This window comes from Ambystoma mexicanum, chromosome 11 (assembly GCF_040938575.1).
Source record: "Ambystoma mexicanum isolate Mex_15411 chromosome 11, UKY_AmexF1_1, whole genome shotgun sequence".
Classification (NCBI taxonomy): Eukaryota; Metazoa; Chordata; class Amphibia; order Caudata; family Ambystomatidae; genus Ambystoma; species Ambystoma mexicanum.
Genome location: NC_090934.1, coordinates 937,526,142 through 937,547,401, shown reverse-complemented (window position 1 = coordinate 937,547,401; position 21,260 = coordinate 937,526,142). Strand labels below are relative to the sequence as shown.

The 21,260-nt window shown below is 44.9% G+C and overlaps 1 protein-coding gene across 3 annotated transcripts in view; it reads right to left on the bottom strand.

Annotated features, from left to right (window-relative positions):
• Positions 1 to 1,067, bottom strand: part of LOC138503948 (lamin tail domain-containing protein 2-like) — a 510,184-nt gene extending 509,117 nt beyond the window's left edge. Inside the window, exon 1 of one of the 3 annotated variants that reach the window (XM_069624071.1) lies at positions 801 to 1,067. In XM_069624071.1, the coding sequence (XP_069480172.1) occupies positions 801 to 856 (56 nt within the window). In that variant the 5' untranslated portion in view covers positions 857 to 1,067. The remainder of the gene's footprint in view (positions 1 to 800) is intronic. The other 2 variants (XM_069624070.1, XM_069624069.1) reach the window with 2 other exon arrangements.
• Between the last annotated feature and the right edge of the window lie 20,193 nt (positions 1,068 to 21,260).

Genomic DNA, 21,260 nt, shown 5'->3' with positions numbered 1-21,260 from the left:
CGGTGCGCGCTTTATATCCACCCATAAAAATGTCTCCCGAGCTTATCGCTCGTCTCATGAGTTTCTCCGCCATCTCGTCATGTTACTACACGGCTCGTGGTTTTAACACTAATCTCTGGCGTTTAGCTAGTCTTGTAATTCGAGGCGGCCCCGTGTCTCTTTTCAAAATCCCACAAGCAGCTTCTGTGCTATTTCAGGGAATCCCTCTAGAAGTCCGGGACTTCTCTTTCTACTACAACTAGAAATATGACATCTAAAATGTAGATTCTCCAGAGGGGTAATACCACCTGCACACCCCTCCGCAAAAATAATAATTACAACGATACCTTTATGGTCAGTGTACATTATGTATACAAGTTTACTAAAATTGGGACCATGCCTTTAAAGTCCCTGGAGTATAGCTCAGCGGCAACGTGCTCGCCTTGGAAACAAGACGACAGGTTCGGTCCACGCTTAGAAACCACCAGGTATTAAGCGCGTTATACGCAACTAAGAGACATATTCCTGTAACAGCACCCTGATGCCACCAGGCTTGTGAGAGCTTCAAAAATGCAAATAAATAAATAAAAGCACGATTGTAACAGCATGCGTGCCCCAGCATGCGTTGCATGGTAAATGCTATCAATATTCAAATAACAAGTGTTCAGCATTGTGCGTTTTGTAAATGGAACGTCTCACACACTGTTTGTCCCAGTTGTTACATAGAATTGTTCAGATTTGTTTACAAACAGGTGCGTTACCAGACCAATCAGCTCGACTATTCCGCCCCCCCCCCTGTGTTTTCTCCTCTATTTCCATACCTGGGTTCTCTAGGGTGGGAGACGCCATCTTCCTGGGCCCCCTGGCTTAGAGCCATGTTGTCGGTTGTGCAGTTTATCTCCAGTTATTTGCCCCAGACTGGAGCGGAGTTATCGTACCTAAGTATCCGGTGTCCCCCGCACTGCCCTCGCTCATGCAGCCGGTTTCCCACTGCGGACGGACCAGCAGCCCAGGAGGTGCAGTGTAGGCCGCACTCGCCCTGAGACTGGAGTCACCGTGCTTTTTGTTTGACGGCTCCATGGTAACACTGGAGGCAGAGACCCAAACATTTCACTTTTGAAGAAACAAGAAAGGGAAGAGAACAAATGACATTGCCCTGGCAGGCTTGGTTTATTTGGGCCTCACTGTCCGTGTGCGGGCACTGTGCACCAGCTGCAGTGTGGAGGCCCAGGAGAGGGGCCACGCGGGCAGTAAACTACTGTTGTGAGGGAGAGACTGGAAGTCACATAGCTCTCAACTCACACGCTTTTGGCGGGTGTCACCCGCCTTGTAAACAGCTGACTCACCTGCCAAGCCACCTTCACGCCCATTCGTTTCAATGGGCCTCTCGCCCGCCAAAAATAAAATCGGGTGTTTTCACCTGCCTTTGCGACATAAATGGTTGAGAGCTATGAGCATTTTCAGGGTTTTACAAAGCGCAAACCTTGCTGTTAAACAGCATTGAGAAATACATCACCATGTCGGAAAGTGAGCGGAAGTTCATGCTCAAAGTCACTGTAACGAATCAACTTCCGGGGCACCAGTGGTCCAGGGGTGAATATCGGTTTCTAAACCATCAATCAGCCCCACACCTCTAGTACACCAGAAGGGATCCGAACAGATTGGAATACAAGTGGTGTATAAGACCTCCTTGTCCAATTTTGATAACATGGCCGGAAAGGCAGGCTTATCTCTGCAAGGTCATTGTTGGTTAGTTGCAAAACAGCGAAAATACAATTGTTACCCAAGGATAAAAGGGACTATCCAGTCAAGGTTGTATAAAAATAACTACTATTATTACTACAGCAGATAGTTCTAGAACACTACAAAATACAGCCCACCCTGTAAAGGAACACAGAGGACAGACAGTTTCACGAAGGAAAGGGATGCACTCCGGATACTGACAGGAGGGTAGTTGGTAAAGTAATTAGTCTTGCTGTTCAAAGTTATTTGGTTTTAGCACCAAGGGGGCAAAGGATTGTAACTGTCTCTAAGGGCCTTCAGAGAAGGACAAGGGGGGCAGAACCACAATGTCCCTGGTGCTGAAGAAGTTCTTGGTGCTCGACAGCGTCGGGGCAGTTACAGGACGCTTCGCAGCCCTTGAGGCAGAGTTAGTGGCAGGAGACAGCTGTGGGTACCAGGCGGCAGGAAGTTCGGCAAGCGAGGCTGGACGGATGTCTGTAGGCTGTCTGGCACAGCGGCTTGGGCCAAGAATCGTTGTCTCTGTGCTGGTTGGCGGATCTGGAATGCTGGTCGAGGCATCTCGGACGGCTCTGGTGACTGCGGCGTGACAACAGTCAGCGGTACAGCCAATGCTGTTCAAGGACTAGACTGTCTCGAAAATGTCCTTAAAAGATGAATGCTGGATCATGCTTGTGTGGTACTTGTAGAAGTGGAGTCAAGTACCGCCACCAAAAGCTCTGCCCCCATGTTGCCTATATGTTGGGAACTGGAAATTGCGAAATGTGCAGTACCAGTGAGGATGCCTATACCACAGAGAATCCTGGAAACAAGGTATCCATTGAGAAAACAAACCCTATATACATTCACAAAGAAGTAATGGCATTTTGGACAAAGTCCCGGAAGAGGTGTGAAAATGAGGGAAAGAGAAGACTGGTGACGTCATGCAAAGCAGAGCTGACACACCCAGAAAAGATACACGAGGTAAAAGAACATAAACATTCTATAAAATCTAAAGAGGAAGTGGCAAAGATGAGTAACATTTTGGGCTCGAGATGAAGATGCTCACGCTACAGAAACGCTGAAGAAAATGCAAAACAGTTTACACTTGTACAGACGCAGTAATGCAAGTAGACAAAGTGATTTTGAGGCTGGCTATATAGTGAATAGTTTGCAGCAATGCACCAATGTATATACATAGGAATGCATAGGACCTGGATATTCCACAATGCACTTTAGAATGGCCTGAACCCTGTGATTGGATAGAGTTTTTTCAGTGTGGCGCTGTTATAAAATTACTGATGGTGGAGGACAAATTCAAGAAAGGCTTGTCTGGCCCAGCACCAAGAAGACGAGGCCACTGTGAGCCTGGTTGTCCATTCAGTAGATACATAAAAGTGAGAAAGAAACAAACTTCTGTTTGAGGTGGAATGGAAAAACATGGAGGCGTCAAAAGTTCATAATTTAATAGAATAAATACAGAAAAGAGCTCAGAAACGTGGTCTCCAGTTACATGGTCAGATCAAAATAGACATTGGGTCGAGCTACACCGAAACCAAGAAGATACTCCCTTTATGCCCAGGCAGAGACAGCTTCTGCAAGGCCAAGTTCAAAAGCCTTAATTGACTGTCAGACTGCAAGAGTGATGATAGATGTTGGGCTAATTGGGCGAGGAGGCATGATCACGTCGACCATCTCTGCACCTGTATGGTAGCCTACGTGCTGCTAGCGTGTGGAATATTCCAGAAGGGTAGAAGGGTGCCAAACCAATGGTAGAGGGCCATGTATCAAAGAGCCCAATAATTTGTGTATCCAATGTAGTGTTGAGTATTAGAGTGATACGAAGATGACTTTCACTTGGGATGGGCTTAGTTGCCCACCTGTCAGTAGAGACCCAATCACTTCCCCCGTCAGCATGGAACGTATACCTAGATGTTCCCTGTAAACCTATCACATCCCCAAGAAGGCTTTTGTAGTTTGCGATGTAGTGCGATGTCACATATGCCAATGTTTTACTATAAAAGTTGTGTTTTTTATATGTGCTGTGAGGAACCGAGCAAACGTCCATTGATGTCCGTTGTAACTCCCTGCTTTAGATAATTGCAAATTAAACAGACTTAGTTTTGCCAACTTCCTGAGTTGGTTTGATTATTGATGTTTGAGTAAATTCTTCATCCTCATCTATCTCCAAGTAATGCTATCTCGTTTGAAAGGGTCCTAGGTCTATGGGTTCACACTCCTCCTAGCTTCTTCGCAGGGCTTGTGTCCTTTCAAGGCAGACAGCCCCAAGCTTAGGAGAGTGATTGCAGGCAACAGCCTCGTCCTATGTCCAGAGACTCTCTGGCACTTCTCACCTAGGAAGTTTGCTGGCTGAAGCTAGCAGGGCATGCTGTGTGCTGGCTGGGTACTGGTTCTGGAGCTGCTGGACGGGTCCTCTGAGTCCGGTATCTCCCTCTGTTCCCTGGGAGATGTTTAGGGGAGGGATCTTGCTTCCCTCTTGGAACTCCTGGCCTTCCTTCACTGGCAGAAGATGTAAGGCAGACTCTACCTTCAGCTCAGGTCCAAATGAGTTCTTATTCTTACTCCTTTCAAAGTCTTCACATGATCTGCTAAGTGAGGGGTTCAGTCCTCCGTTAAAGCCAAACGAGCCCCAGTGATTGGTGCAGCCCACCTCAATGAACGAATCCTTGGTCCCGCCAACAATCTTTTGTTATGCATGAGGCCAGGACCAGAGTGCTCTGCAACAGGACAGACAAGGGCTTGACAACATATACCTAAGTCCCACCCATCTCCCTGTCTGTTGCCGGGCATGCATACAATCCTTACGCAAGTCTTTTATGCATCTTTCTTACGTTACGGCTCATTGAAAATGAGCACCATTCAGGGAAGGAACTCAGCCAGAACAAATTATCTTGCCTGAGCGCTGTTCTGTGTAGACCCCGAGACCCAAAACCCCTCTCCCCCAAGTTGAGGAAGCTCTCTGCATCTGACTGCTGCAAATCTCCTGAACATTGTCAGTCTCAGTGCCAGGAGAGATATGCAACAACTTTGCAAACGGTCTCTGAAAGTCATCCTTTGCTCACCAGGACAGCCCAAACTCAAGCAATGAAATGGACCAAAGTTGTGTATATGTCTAATGCTTTGCACACAATTGGTCACTATTCTGACAGATTAAATGAGCACCACAACCAGTGTGCATTGCATGCTCAGAAGGAATGCCCATTTGAATTACTATTACGGACATGTTTTATGAATTGGTGGCTGTTCTTATGTTTCCAAATGCACTTTGTTTTTATGCAAAGCAGCCCGCATCCTATATTCAGGGCACCCACACTATTCAACACCTATCTCTGCCCCTCATTCCCTGCCCACACCACTTAAAATCCACCCCCCCTATTACCTTTCCTCTGTGTGCGAAGGGATGGAGTTCACCCAGTAAATGTTCTCAATTTCGAGCACTGGCCCCATGGAAGTACACCATGCACAGGTGGTGCTCCTTGGCTTCAGCATCTGGATATGTGCTTGTCTTTATTGGAGTGTGGATTGATTGCCCCATCAATTTACTTCCGGATTCATCCTCTACCCTGTTGCAACAACTTGCGATGAGCGGCAAAACCACCACATTGTATTTCAAACACTTATTTGTGCACACTGCTGGGGAGCAGCGATGCAAAGAAGGCCATCAGCTTACCCCAGCAGCGTAAGTGTGTCCCCACCCCAGAGGTTTAATAGCCGCACTACATGCAGCGCTCTGCTCATAACCCAATACAATAGTGAACGTTAGACAGGTCAACAGCTCTGCTTATGTGGTCTTCACAGGTGCATTGTGGAGTTTTCCTCTCCTCCATACTGCATCGGATCCGCAAAGAGCCATGAGTGCTGGCGATCCTAATAGGTTGCAGACCCCTCTTCTTCACCCTGCACACAGTTACCAGTTATCAGACCATGCACTAGTCTTCATATAAACACCACAAGCCCATTTGAGGTTGCAGAGGCTCACTTGACGCAGGGCCCTAGATGGGCACTTAGACTGGAACATTTAGAAATGTACTTTGCAGCAGTGAGAGGAGCAAAGGGTTCGACAAACAACTACCCCTTAATAAACACAACTGGGGATGAAGAGCACAACATCTTTAAGACTCTATGACCTAGTGATGGGCCAAACACTATTACGACCAGCACCATTACTGCGTATGTTAGTCCATGTGGACTATGAGCTCTTCCAACCATGTAGGGTAGGTGCACCAAGACTGTAATGAGCCCTGCAAGGGATGCTGTCGGGCGCTGCATTGAGGAGGCTGACCCTTGGTCCTGGTCGACTTACGTGCATGGAGCACGCTTTTGCTGTTGCGTTACTTATGCAGAAAGTAGTCATACCCAACCCTGCCCCGATGCCTGTGCAAAGGCAAGCGTTTGATACGGGTTTGCTCAGACTGTTCTGGGCCTGACTGAGGTTGTTTTCTTATTTGCTTCTGGCAGCATCAATTGTGTGTGGGTAGCGCACCGACTTGGTTTTTAGGACCACTATTGGACCTCTTATCTATTATTGGCTCTCCTGGGGAGCTGCCCAGAATATTGTATACCGTACATTGAAACAATAAACTAGACTTGATATTCAAAGGAGCAAGAGGAGGAAAAGGGGACTAAGGTAGGAACCAATGGAGAGATCTTAGTGGAATATTGGCATTTTTACCATTGTTTATAGCTTTTTTCACGTTTGACTTCATTTGTGCCAATTACTCCTTTTAGTCCCTACAGTGTTGGGTAAACATTAGGCCACCAATAAACCCTCCCTGTAGCCGCCACCAGAATAAATGGACACTTTGCCCTACCTCTATCCTCGAGGCAAATCAGTTAATCTCAGAAATCAAGGTTTTACTGGAAGAATTTAAAGCGTGTCAGTCCCCAAATTCGAAAGAAGCTGCCTCCCCTTGGAGACTCCCGACCCAGCAATAATTGGCTACCTGCGATTGAACATGATAGATCACATAAGGCAAACATGGTGGATGAACTTGATGATTGTTTATTTTGCCAGCACAGATACATTTTGGCAGAGGAGCCCATCTCCGGGTTACCCCATAACCTTTAGACGTAACCCATTGGTCTGATGCACCTTCTTTAAATGGGGGTTAGATGAGCAGAGAGTGATCACGACTTGGTCATTCTGAGACTTACTATGGGCCTCATTACGACCCAGGCGGTAAGGGGTTTACGGCGCCGTAAACAGCGCCGACCCTTACCGCCTGAGTACGAGGTCCCTTAGCGCCATGGCGGATTTAACACCTGCTTTTAGCAGGTGTTAAAATCCATGGCGCTAAGGGACCATGGAGTTAATTACGCCACCGTAATTTACGGTGGCGTAATTAACGCCTTCCCCACTCCCATTATGCCCTATGGGGCAAAAATGGGAATGGGGAAGGGTAAATGGGGATTGGGGACTTACCGCCCCGCCAAACTCGGAATGGGGCGGTAAGTCCGCCAACCACCATGGCGTAAACGTAGTTTACGCCATGGTGGTAAAGTCACGGCCCAGGCGGTAACTTACCGCCTGGGTCGTGATGAGGCCCTATGTCTTTGATTCTAAATTTTCTATGTTGGTTTCAAGGACACTGATATCCCTCCTTTTTTAATAGGAAAACCGCAGACGTGTGAAAAGATGGTAATTACATCATACTCCCATGGATCTACAGGGGTCTTGTCCCAATATTTGAATCTATTTGATTAGATCTGGAAGCTGATTCAACTGATAAGATCAAATCTATGGCACTTTGTGTAAAATAATTACCCATTGCACAACATATCATAGTACCTTTTCAACTAAGAACTATAGACTGTGCAACACTTGGCATGACTGGAAAAGTAATGAAATGAAAAAGAATCTTAATGCTGCGGTTATGAATAATAAGCAAGATCAGATTGAAATGATTTCAGGGCTACATGCTAAATATAAGAATTTAGTCAATTCTATAAAGAATCAGAGATGTATAACACCCAGCAGACTCTTAGGCCTCTATAACTAAAGGTAGTAAAATCTGTTGCCAAACTATAAAAAGAGGTCTGAAATTGTCAGAGAACTTAGAACCCCCTGTGAACATCCAAGCTGATGCCTCGATATCTCATTTATCAAAGCTATATGCAGCCACTAATTCTCCATGGGAGATAGCACCAATAAATTCCAGGCCTGATGTTTCTCCTACCTTAATCATTTCAGAAAGAGGTGAATAAAGTCTTGATGTCACAAGCTAGAGGGAAGGCCCTCGGTCCAGATACATTTCCAGTTGACAGTTTTCTATGTGATTCAGCAATTTGGTCTCCTCCCTTTCCAGCTTTAATTAATTCAACGAATGCTAAAGGAATGGTTCCCTTAAAATGGTGAGGTGCCAAAATTGTACCAATATATAAAAAAGGGTATAACGAGTTACCATAAAATTATAAGTCAGTTTCCAGCTATGTAAAGGCCATCCTGGAAAGACTTGAAAAGTGGGTCTATGATATCAGAGCTACACAGAGGCTTTCGTAGATGTTGTGGCACAAATGCACATGATTTTATTTAATCAGCACTTTTATAAAAGTTTGTGATAAATACAAAAAACAGAGTAAATTTTATTGTTATCGATTTTAAAACTGCCTTTGACAGTGTAGATAGAATACCATTATGGGGTGTCTGGTCAAAGGATCCAATCCAAAGGGTCGAATGGTCAAAGGATCGACACCAAAGGATCGAAAACCAAAGGATCTATTTTTTTTTTTTTTTTAATATTATATATTCTTTTTGGGTTTTCGTTTAGTGAAAGAAAGTGGTTTTTACCACATAAACAGGGGTTGGGGGGGACCCCCCTCCAAAAAAAAAATGTAAAAAAAAAACAAAAAATGGATCCTTTGGTTTTCGGTCCTTAGGTGTCGATCCTTTGACCATTCGACCCTTTGGTTGTCGATCTTTTGACCTACAACCCCATTATGGGAAGTCCTTGGTGATGCAGGAGTTCCTTCGGAGCTGATAAAAGCAATAGCTACTATGTACTCAAACAATGTAGCAAGAGTTAGGTATGGACAGAATGGTGAATGCTCGGACTATTTTAATGTAGATGTTGGAGCCAGACAAGACTGCTTCCTTGCACCGCTGCTTTTCTCCCTCTACATTAACAGGCTGGCGGAGATTATTGAGTCCTTAGACTGTGATGCTGATGAAGTAGTGTGTATTTTCAAGACCTCCATTGGGACACAAAAACAATGAAACAATTGGGAATACTTGAGCAGTTTTGCTGAAAATTCTTCCTTAGGGTAAATACTGCTAAAACGCTCTCTATGGTGTGTAATAAGACTACATCTAATGACTCTATCCAGGAAGTTCCTTTCTTTGATTATTTGGGAATTAAGGAGAATCAGAATGGTTCCTGGAACAGCAGGTTGAGCGCTGTAAAGTCTCAAATTGAAAAAGAATTGCCTCTGTAGCATATTTTGTTGCTAAGTTTAAAAATAGAGCTAGTTCACACGCTTTGGAGCCCTATAGGGCACAGGCACCCACCATAACTCTATTTGTGGCTGATCTTTGGGGCCATTGTATATTTCAGATTTTTGATTCTACAGAAAGAAGTTTGTTTAAATGATTGTTGCTAAATATGCCCAGGATAACAACATCTTTCCAAAATGCCTCAAAGTCTAAGGTCTTGGTTCGTAGAACTAAGCGTCAACATTTGATTTGGACTATGGGACCCGATAGTGTGGAGCAGGTCAAGACTGTCATTTATTTAGGCTATCATTTGGCGAATAGGGTCAGTATTGATTATTGGAAAATCATTTTGGCTGATAAAGCTAAAAAACATTCTGCTCAAATGAAATTTCTAAAGCAGAAGGTCTGCACATTTTCTTTGCCTCCCTTGAGGCGTTATTATTTGCCAAATTTGAATCTGTCATTTTGTATGGACTTGACCTCTGCTCCCACAATATGGGTGACATCTTAAACATTCTCCAGGGAAGGATTTGGAAGGACGTTCTAGGCCTTTCAATGGCTATACCTAATGCTATCATTAGACATGAGTTGTGTCTGGTGTCATGGAAGGCCAGTTGCATCTGGAGACAGCTTTCTTTCTTTCGTAGAATGATTGCCCCCTCCAAGAATTCCCTATATGAGAATTTGAACTCTGCTATGCTTGACGGTACTGTTCCATCCATTGGAGAGTTTAGAGATTGGTTGATTGCAGTACTGTCTTGTATTAATGGCTTCCATGAAGATCTGGTATGAAGACCGGGGCACATTAAAAAGATCTTGTTTAGGTTTGACTGGTGTGAGACAGTGGATCGCATTTCAACATATGTCAGTTACGAGAAATATTCTAATTTTGTGCAGCAAGGCAACGTTTACCGATGTATTTCCAGCAATTTCCCTGCTCCAATATACGCATGAATTACATGCGTTTCAGGTTAAATCAACTGCCTGTCTATGAGAAGATCAGACATTGGAGTAAGACGCATAACGTGGTTGTTCTGAATGCATCTGGGAGCAATTGCAGGTTCTGTGGAGTTACTGACTCATGAGAGACCCTGACGCATTTGGTTGTTGTCTGCTCGTTTTTTGATAAGGAACGTACCCAGTCTTTCAGGGACAAGATCCCTGATTGTTCAGAAGTGTCCAGGAACCTGTTCTGGTGTCGTTATATGTGGGGCACTAGTATTTGTTTGGTCTTAGCTCTTAATTTCTTTCTTACTTTGCTTAGTTCTGAGCTGGATAAGAAAAACTTTTTTGTTGAAGAGTTTGTGTTCTAGCTTGGGTTTTCTCGATTATTTCATATAACCTTTTTTTATTTGTGAAAGATGAATTATTTTATGTAAATACTCTATATATGTTGAATTGATATGTGATTTATGTATCTTCCACTTTTGTATTTGCTTTTATGGGAATATCGATTGTTTCCGTTTTAATATTACTCCGTATCAGCTTTTTTTTCTTTTCTTTTCTAATGACTCATGTTATGTAAGGTTTCTTGTAAACTGTATATGCAACAATAAAAACATTTTTAAAAAAAGGTTGTTGCTTTTGCCAAAAAATACTCAGACCCTTCCTATTTATTTTGAATTAGGCCTTTGCCCATTGCATTATGAAACCTAGTTTAGACCAGTCTTGTTTTGGCTGCATACTCATAGCATGAAGGATCTTAAACTATTTAAGAATTTCATTTGGGATAGGCTAATAAATCAGGTAGGCCGGACCTGGGATTGGATGAAACACATAAAACATGTGCTCTTTACTGTGGGGTATGAGCACCTTGGCTTATAGATGCACTGCCTGATCAGAATTATATATTTCATATCAAAAACGCTTATAGCGAATGGTCTTTGAGTCATTGGCTAACAAACACACCTTTTAGCAATGATGTAGTGGAATACCTCTTGTTGAAAGACAATGGTATTTTTGAGCAGTGTTTAAATTGGATTAGCCATTTGTATAACTCTTGTTGTTTTCATAGTTTAGATTTAATCCAATACTGTTAGCCCCTCGTACTTTTAAGTGGCAGACGGGCTGTGCCGCAAAAGAAACTGAAGTGACTTAATTTACTGTGTCCAGCATATACTCGAAGTCGGAAAAAATGGTTACTCCCAACCTTAAGAAATGCAGGCATAACAACATTTGAAGGTCTATAATTTCTTTTTAAAAAACGGTGTTCCATTTCAGTTGATTGCTGTTGTGGACTTTCTACCACCACTGTTGAGAAAAACCCTGCCTCGTGGCACGATAGAAAATGTGTTCTGACTTTTAAAACTACTTGTGTGTTTTATATAACGAGTAAGGCATAGATAGTTCGAAAATGCCTGACCTAAAATGGCTGACTAGGTGACCCAAACTAAGATGGCCGAACAACCATAGAGCCCAGCCGCTCGTGTTGATGCCTTGAGTCTCAATATAGGCATTGCAGAGGGCTAAAAGATAGGGGTGGAAGCACGCTCACGGCTTCCCGGCATTGAAAGGATGCGACCGAACACTGTTTAGGGATCCGCTAAGCAAGCCGGGTAAGAGTTCCATTTGAAGTAGCGGAATACACATAATATTTAGCGTTTCAAAAAACGAGGTTTTTTAACTGACTCTCGTTCTCTGCTGATGTGTGCTTGTTTCCCTTAGGTCCTAAAAAGTCAGCGCCATAGTTGATAGCGTGGCATTCATTATTTACAGCGCCAGGGAGCGCCCAAAAAATAAATTTGACAGTTGGTAAGTTTATTTTGGCTAATACACAGGACAACTATGTTATACTGTTGTCCTTAATAATATCGTCCAGTGATGTGTTGGGTAAAAACCGATTGATTTTTCTACGGTTGTCGTTCTTTGTCTCCCTGACTTATAGAGAGCAACAGGAGCTCGTAGCTCTTACAAGCTTTCCATGTAAGCGCTCAGACTTTGTGAGCAGTGATCTAATTATTAAAGTGCGGTAAGATAACCACGCATAAGTAACTTCTTAATGGGTTATAAGGATTCTCAGACAGCACACAAATGCTGGTGGGGAAGCAAAGTAGTGGAGCACTTTTGTGCATGAATTCATTTTTTTCCCATATCCCTTTTACCCCCTTTCCCTTACCCATCCCTTTTGTGTTTTTTGTGACTACAGGCGCATATTTGGACATAAACAATTTGTTCAAACAAGTAATAGAGCCTTGTGATATCTTTTGATACACCTATTGCAAAATAATTGAAGTATAGCAGTAAATAAAAGTATTAGATATGAAAGGGCACATTAGTGACCCCCCTTTTTTCTGTTTTCCCTGTTACTTTTCCTATAGGAATAAGAAAACACATGTACGGGATCAAGATAGCTATCTCAGACAGGGAGGTCACACTCTATACAAATAAAGTCCTGATGAAGATGACCAGAGCAAGATATGGTTATGAAACCGGTCGACTTTGATAAAGCATGAGCTGGTCTCATGTGTTTTAGATATGTGTACATAATTTTTTACATAGACTGTGTTAAAAAAAAATTGCTTTATATTGACTTGTGTCTGTACATGTTTTAGATGTTGTACAAGGACCCTCTAGCTAAGGTGCCTTTAACATTTATGCGTTGTGTGTTATCAGTACAGAGTGTTTAGACTTTTCTGGTTGCTGACACTACAGTGGTCATTAAATTTATACACACTGTTGTGTAGATACAGCTCTAGATACTCTAAGTTTTTAGGCATTATCTAATGTAAAATGCCTTGTTTTGCAGCTCACATTCACACACTTGGGACTGATTTTTAACTGTTGTAAGTGAAGTAGTGGTTTATTCTCTGATGTTGGGAAAGATTTATTGAGATACAGAAAACTCTTTTACTGCTAGAGGTGATTGGTGTAATGATTATACATATAAAATATGTTTTGAAAAGCCTTTTTCGTCTATAGACCGTGATTGTGTGTGATTTTGATTGTGGACTTTCTACATCCAGGCTTGTTTTTGTGACATAAATATATGAATTAACTATCCTAAGTAACCCGGCTTCGCCCGAGTTGTCCATTCTCTGATTTTATTTTCATATTATACTTTATTTTAATATTCCACTGAAATAGATGAACAAATATTGTTGTTTGCCACAAAGGAAAAATGCGATACATGTCAATTTCACAAATTAATTGAACACCACATTTTCATTTATCTCTGATTTAAATTCTCACATGAATATCATATTTCTATGCTTACTCTGATTATTTGCTGCGCTGCTAGCAGTGGTGGCAATGTTCTCCGCTAAACGCACACTGCAAATAATCAGAGTAAGCAAACAAATATGATATTAATGTGAGAATTTAATTAAAAAACAATGGGCCTTATTACGAGCATGGCGGTAGCCAAGCCTGTATGGCAGGCACAGCTACCGCCATGCTCGCTACCTGCACCACCTCCCGCGATTGGGCAATAACCGGCCCATTACAAGATGAATGGGCCGGTAATTGCCCATTCGCGGGTGGCGGTATTGTCGGGCTCCCGATCCCCAATAGGGCAGATTGGGGGTGGGGAGCATGGTTGCGCCAGCACCGTTGTTAACGGTGCCGACTCAATTACAAGTTATGCTCGCAGGTGCCGCACAGCCCAACAGGTAAGGCCTGGCGAGCTGTCAGGAACCCATGAGCAGAACTCGTAATGCGGCGGTACGGTATGAACGGTGCCTGTGCCTTACCGGCACCGTTCATACCGTCACCGCCAGGGTCCTAATGAGGGCCAATGTATTTTTGAAGTATTATGGCTCCCCTCAACCCATGAAGTGTGCGTGTGTGAGTGTATGGTGAAAGGATGCACACTGAAATGTATGGGTGGCTGCCTGGGTGTGCCTGTATGGTGAAAATGTCCACACTTAAGTGTATAGGTGACTGTCTGTGTGAGGGTATGGTGAAAGGGTGCACACAAATGTATGGGTGGCTGGGTGTGCGTGTACGATGAAAGGATGCACACTTAAATGTGTGGGTGGCTGCCTGGGTGTGCCTGTATGGTGAAAATGTCCACATTTAAATGTATAGGTGAGAGCCTGTGTGAGGGTATGGTGAAAGGGTGCACACAAATGTATGGGTGGCTGGGTGTGCGTGTACCATGAAAGGATGCACACTTAAATGTGTGGGTGGCTGCCTGGGTGTGCCTGTATGGTGAAAGGGTGCACACTTAAATGTATGGGTAGGTGCCTGGGTGTGTGTGCCTGTGTGGTAAAAGGGTGCACACTTAAATGTACGGGTGGCTGCCTGGGTGTGCCTATATGGTGAAAGGGTGCACACTTAAATACATGGATGGCTGGGTATGCGTGTCTATATATGGTTAATGGTGTGTGTGCTTGTGTTCAGGGGCGCAACAAAACCTACATTTCAGGAGGGCTAACTTTTCAAATGTTGGGAGAGGTGCTAACGTCACGTGTGGTGGGGAGGAGCAAACTTATTTGTGTGGGGGCATCTAACTTCTTTACACATTTTAATGAGACTATTCTAATGCAGCTTCAATGTTACAAGCAGCTAACTCTCTCCTATAGGTCTGAAAGCACCCATTTATGGGCTGCTGTGAGAATGACTGGTCTCCTGTTTCCTCTCTACCCTTCCAATCACTCCCCTGGCATGCAAGTACTAAACCCACATCACAATTTCAATTGCTTAAAAAATGTGGCATTTGAATGCAGGTACTAACAGTGAAATGATGTACATTAGTAATTGCTGGGCTGGGCCCTTGTTAATGGCAAAACCCAGGTGCTGTTTAACATCTGTGTCCTTTTCTGTCCGGCAACTGCTCTGAAGGTCAGCCAGGTCAAGTCAACATAGCCCACAATTTCAGTGGGGGAGGGGGTGGGGGGCAGTGGTGAAGCCCAGTCAGCTCAATGGTGTTCCACCACTACTTGTGTTTAATGCCTTGATTAATTATTGGTAATCTTCTTTACACCTAGCCCTATTCTTCCTCATCCCAGTACTTGTGTATGAGGCAGTACTTGTGTATGAGGCACTATGCCTCATACACAAGTACTGGGATAAGGTAGAGGTACATGAAGGTAATGCCTGATTTAGCTACCTGTAATCTTCATTACTCCTAGTCCCACTCTTCCTCCAGTACTTACCAGTGAGGCAAGGAGCATCATAAGTAAGCACTGGGACAAGGAAGAGGGACATGGAGGTAATTCTGGGCCAATGAGCTGATTTTGGAGGTTGGGGTAGGGGATGGCAGGGAGAAGAGATGTGTGGGGGGGTGTAGGGTTGTGCAATAAATCATAATGGTCGTCCATGTCCATGCTAAGCAGGCATTATATGTGGTATTAGTGGCTAGAGAGGCATTTTGGTGCAGCCAGTCTAGTCATTCCTCAGTTTCGTATGACTTTTTTTAACTGGGCATTTCTGATAAAGCAGTCCTGCTAAGGGTAATTACCTGGCTAGACTGGCATTTGGGTTCTGCCAGTCTAGCCGTTTCTTACTGTGGCACTGTATATTGTTCTGGGCATATTGTGTCATTCAGATCGAGAACGAGAAGTGCAAGGGGAAAGGGAGGGAGGAAGGGGAGGGGGGAAGTGTAAGGGAGAGGGGAGGGGAAAACAGGGCAGCAATGCACTGAGTAAGTGCCGCCAGGGCAGCACGGCTCTGGGTAGTGCAAGGAGAACAAGGGACTGTAGGGTTACAGTTACAGCCCCTAACTGCGTGGTAGGCCTGGAGGCAGTGCAAGGGTGACTGATCAAGAAAGAGCCTGGACTCAGTGAGACAGAGGGTAGCCAAGCAACCAGTTGGTACAGCGGACAGGTAGGTCAGCAGGGGAGGGAGAGAGAGAAAGCAGAGGCGAAGAGGAACGTTTTGAGCTGCTTCCGGAACTTCAGGTGGTCCGGCTCAAGTTTGGGAGGGTCAGGGAAACCATTTCAGAGGGAGGCACCCGCAGGGGAGAAGGATCTACCCCCCCACTCTCTGTCCAGAGAAGTATCTAACCCTTAGGTCTCGAGAAGGAAGGTACTTTGGAAGATAGCGTTGGATGTAGTGCAGATACCAGCCCCAGAAAGCCTTGTGGACAATGAAAAGGGTCTTGAACTTGATCCTTGCAGCCACCGAGAGCCAGTGAGGAGATTTCATGGCTGACGAGATACAGTCCCTGGGCTTGAGGCCAAGGATAAGTCTCGCAGTCCTGTTCTGGATTAGTTGCAGAGGGTGCAGATTAGAGGAAGGTAGATTGAGAAAGTGGCTGTTGCAGTAGTCCAGCCTAGAGAGAACCAGAGCTCTGGAGACAGTGAGCTTCTGGGGGAAAGTGAGAAATGGAAGAGTCCCTTTGAGGAGGTGCAGCTGGTAGTGGGATTTCTTGGCGATGTCCAAGATGTGAGGAGAGAAAGAGAGAGTGGAGTTGAAGATGACTCCAGGAATGAGCGAGAGAGGAGAGTAGGCTGAGGGGAGCCTGAAGGAAAGCGGAGTGTCATCCGCACAACACTGTAAGTTAGAGGAGAAGGTAGAGATCAGGTGGGTCAAAGAGCCAAGTAGAGGTTGAAAAACCAGGGTGGGAGGATAGAGCCCTGGAGAACGCCACATGTAGAGAGAGGTGGCGGAGTGAACGGGACAAAGTTGGACCTGGGAGGGGCGGTCCAAGAGGAAGGAGGTCAGACACTCCAGGGCCTGATCCATGATGCCCAGGTTCTCACAAAGTCAATTGATCAGGATGGCGTGGTTGACCATATCGAAAGCAGAGCAACATTCCAGGATGATGAGGACAGAAGGAATGCTGGAATCAAGGTTAGAGATCAGATCTTCACAGGTGTTCAGGAGAGCAGTTTCCGTGCCTCTGGCAGCTCTTAAGCCAGAGTGATGGTCATGGAGACAACCAACAGATTCAGTGTGGAGTGTAAGCTGGCAGTTGGCCAGCTTTTCCAAGAATTTGGGAGAGGGGAAGTTCCAGTGCCAAAAGAATGATTACAGAAATCGGACAAGGCTGGATCGTGTCAATGTGGTCCTTGATGGTTCTGGAGGAGCAGGCGAGCACCTGTTCCGACGACACTTCCATGGATGGGACTTGTCTAGAAACCTTGTCAGGTGTTAGAGAGAAAGAGCAGAAAGGAGGAGGAGAGGGAAAGATGGCCAAAGGGGGCCGAGAGAGGAAGAGGGAGAGGAAGAGGAGCTTAAGCGGAGAAGCGAGAGGCCAAAGCCGTACAGAGGGCCTGTTGAGGGAACAGGAGAGGTAGAACCCGCAACAGGATTGGCCAGTTCTTTGCAGATTTTAAAGAGTTTGGCTGTGTTGTTAGAGGCCGTAGAGACGCAGGCTTGAATGTGTGCTGTGTTCTTGATGAGTCTTATTGCTTCGACTGGCATTTTTGTGCAACCAGTCTAGGTATGTCTAAATGTTACTGTAATGTTATTATGTGTCTACACTGGTCTACATTGTGCAGCCAGTTGGTCATGTTTTTATTGTGGCATGCCATTTTTAATAGCAAAGCATTAATGTTCATGTGCACTGTTGGTGACTTGCATGTTTTGGATTGCTGTTACCCTACACAACAATAGCAAACACTGTGGCTTTTTAGTCCATTTTTCCCAGAAAGTGTGCTGTATATTGCATTAAAACTCATATTTATATCTTTCTCCTAGTGCAGTGTGTGGCATACCCCTTCAGCAACACGTTTGTGCGTATTGCGCAAGCGTGGTAATCTAGGGCGGCCCAGAGTGTGGCGCGACTCATGATTTGTTGCCGAGTTGGGTGGGGGGCCCTCAGCATGGCTTACAGGGGGCCCCCAGAGCTTGTTACACCACTGGACCTCACCGTTCATGAGGAATTACGTCCCCAAGATCAACGCCACATACAAACCCACAAACACGACTTTGTTTTATATACATAGATTGTTAAAGAAATTAATCTATTTAGTTGTTTTAACTGGTATTATCTTAAAATTCTGACGTTTTTGATTGTATTTCAAATGTATATCTCTAGAGGATATTTTATTCATGTTGTATTATTATATGTATGAATTGCTGTGTGTTTGCTTTTTATATGGAAATACGGGAATATTCTGAATAAAAGTGATGATGATGAGTCCCACGACTCTACCATGCACGCCTGCATCGCCCGGCACTCGCATGCCCCCTCACCGATGAGGACATGGAGGTACAAGCAAAACACAATGACGGGTATTTTTTCACACGGCTCAAGACGCAAATCTTATGGGAACCATGAATCACCCTCGGACTCATCTGGGAGCTAGGTCTTTCCCACAAATTGGCAGCGTCCAAAGCCAACCGCATGGATGCAGCACTACACACCCTCAAGGCTGAAGATGTGAATTGCCTCACAGGCTCCCACTGACTCTCACTGGCCCTCGAGAAAAGAGAGCTGTGTGTCCTAGTAGAGAGGCCACCTGCCTCTGCAAAAAGTCTGTTATTACTGTGTTGGCCCCATTCCACAAAAGGGCCGCTGCTGCCTGGCAAGTGGTAAAACATGCACCCACTGTGGGAAAGTAAATCATTATGCTAAGGTATGTCAAGTACCATTGGATCGCCTTCCCCCTGGCACAGGTGGAGCATGCACCAGAAGATGTCCTGCATGATCAGAAAGAGAGTGAGGACATTTTCTTCATCTGTATTGCGACAGAGATGCACAACCGACAACTCAGACAAAAACCAAAATACATAGTAGTGCAGATGGCACAGAGGGAAGTGATATCATGTATTATGTATTGTGAGAAACATGAAGGTGTCTCCCTAGCTAGTCCCTGGGGATCTGTCATCCAGGGGGCCAGGGCACAGCCATCGCTATTGGATCCAGTTCTTGGGGGTGAACCAGTGAGGGAGGATCACCTGGATGGGGGGACCTCGGGCAGTGGGACTGGGACACTGACAGGTGAGACACGGTATCCACCGTCTTTCAACATCTTTTCCCCATCCTACCCCCTTTTCTGACATGAACACTTTTCATGGCACACCAGAGAACGGACTGACACCAGAGCCGTTTACCTGACATGTCCCAATACAAGGGTCTGGCAAAGTCCGGCAATTGATCAGAATCACACACACCTGACGGCCCTTTCCCTTCCCCACAGGGATAAAAGGTAGAGCAAGAGAGCACAGTACATGCAAGGCAGCGCGCACGACGAAACACCTATCCCGACCCGGCAGTACAAAAGGGGGAGAAAGGCGGCAAACATTGAGAGGCTGACGAGGAGAGACACGACTTTGCCCTTTACGACAAAGCCCAGAGAAACCTCCGCAGATAGAATCCTAACACTGAGGACAATAGCCCAAGTGTGTTGCAGCAGATGTCAATGGTACACACAGTGTATCGACGCTGACAAACCGGAGCGAGGGAGACTCCTGCTACCGTGGTACCGGCCTTGACTCCAGCTATAAGGAAAGCCAAGCGGTTCATCACAGCCGGTGAGTCAAAGGGAGAACCGATAAGAACCGGGCTGTGGTGAATGAAAGTCGCAAGTGGCAAAGTGAGAAAAGTTCAAAGAACTGTAAAATTGTAAAGGGGAGACCAGCTGCAGAAGGGGGCCGGCAACAACTGGGGGCTGCTCTGAGAAACTCTGGTCGATCCCCATCTGAGTATAACTACAGATACCAGAAGGCCGTAGGAGAGTCACCAAGATAGGTCAAAGTGGTCATACAGGAGGTGAAGCAAAATCCCTGTACAGTCGAAAGCCTTTGACCTAAGAACTATAAAGAAAGCAAGGGAAGTCAATCCCGCCACATGAGAAAGCAAGGGAAGTTAATCCCGGGGCATGAGAAAGCAAGGGAAGTGAATCCTGTAAACATTGAAAGTAAATATGAATGTGAAGTTGGCAAGAGTGAATCCGGAAGAGGGATGTTGATGAGAAGGAGACAAAGTCTAAAGTCCCAATAAACAGTGTATTGACAAAGGTGAACCCGGCAGAGGTATGTCCACTAGAACTGTTTAAAAAGACATTAAGATTTATAAGTGAAAGGACAAGTCATAGTGAACCTGGAGGAGGGAGGCTAAAAGTAAAGAGGAGTCAGCTCCCGGAAGAGGGAGACCCAGTGGTGAAGAATCCTCACCCAAAGTAAAACCAGGAAACGAACATTCATTTTGTTGAAGGAACTTTGTTATTGAACACGTCAGGCCCTCGAAGGCAAGAGACTTTCAAGAGAAACGGAACTTGGCCATCAATGGCCCTGATAGCTGCAAGTGGAGCTGTCGTCTCGTGCTGGGAAAGCTCGAGAGTGCACTGTGCTCCAAGATCCCACTTTACGTGTGCTCAAAACGTGGGGAAGGGAGATCCAAGCTACCGTATCCTGACATTATTTGTGAATACTTCTTTCTTTTCTGGAAAACGATCACTGATCCCACGCCCTTTTTGTATTACTTGTAAGGTTTGGCAATAGGTTTCTTAGTATAGGCCCTTTTATTTGACACAACGCCACTAGGACTGCCTTATTTTCATCTGATGGTCAACGCTTGCTTCCATCTTAGATTTAGGTTTAGATTAGGCGATTTTCCAACCTGCGTACAGTTTAATAACACCCTTGAACTGTGATCACTTGTGTCTGTCTTTACTGTTGCAACCATGATTTCCTTACAGTATATATTGGATACATAACAAAGCTAAGCCATGAGGACGACCAGTGTCGAAGGGTCGAAACACGTTTTGGCGGCATACCAGTACAACAAGACTTCATGCTTTAAAGTTTGATCAGGAGTTGTGTTAATTTCTGTGGACTAACTACTATAGCCAGCTATATATGATTCAAGGGTGTAGCGCACATGGTCGATCATTCTTTACTCCTTATCATAGAAAAGGTGGCTAGCGACGCACCCAGAATATCACCAATAATCATGGCAGCAAAACCAAATTGACCAGACTCTGCAAGAACTTGCATGCTAGCTTTCCAACAAGGTGGTGAAGATGGAGCATAACACCAACCTGATGACTGATGATATAGTTGCAGACCTAGAGGGAGTAAAAATACTCTCCATATTGGATCTAAAAGTAGACTACCACGTGGTGGTACTTAATCTCGACTCTCAGTATATTCCCACTGTGACAAACTGACTACCGCTCTGCAGGAGTACAGGCATGAGAAGTAGCTAAACTGCAAACTCATCCCCACACTTCTTCTAAACCAGCAGTGATCCCAATCATAAAGTTGAAACAGACACATCCCA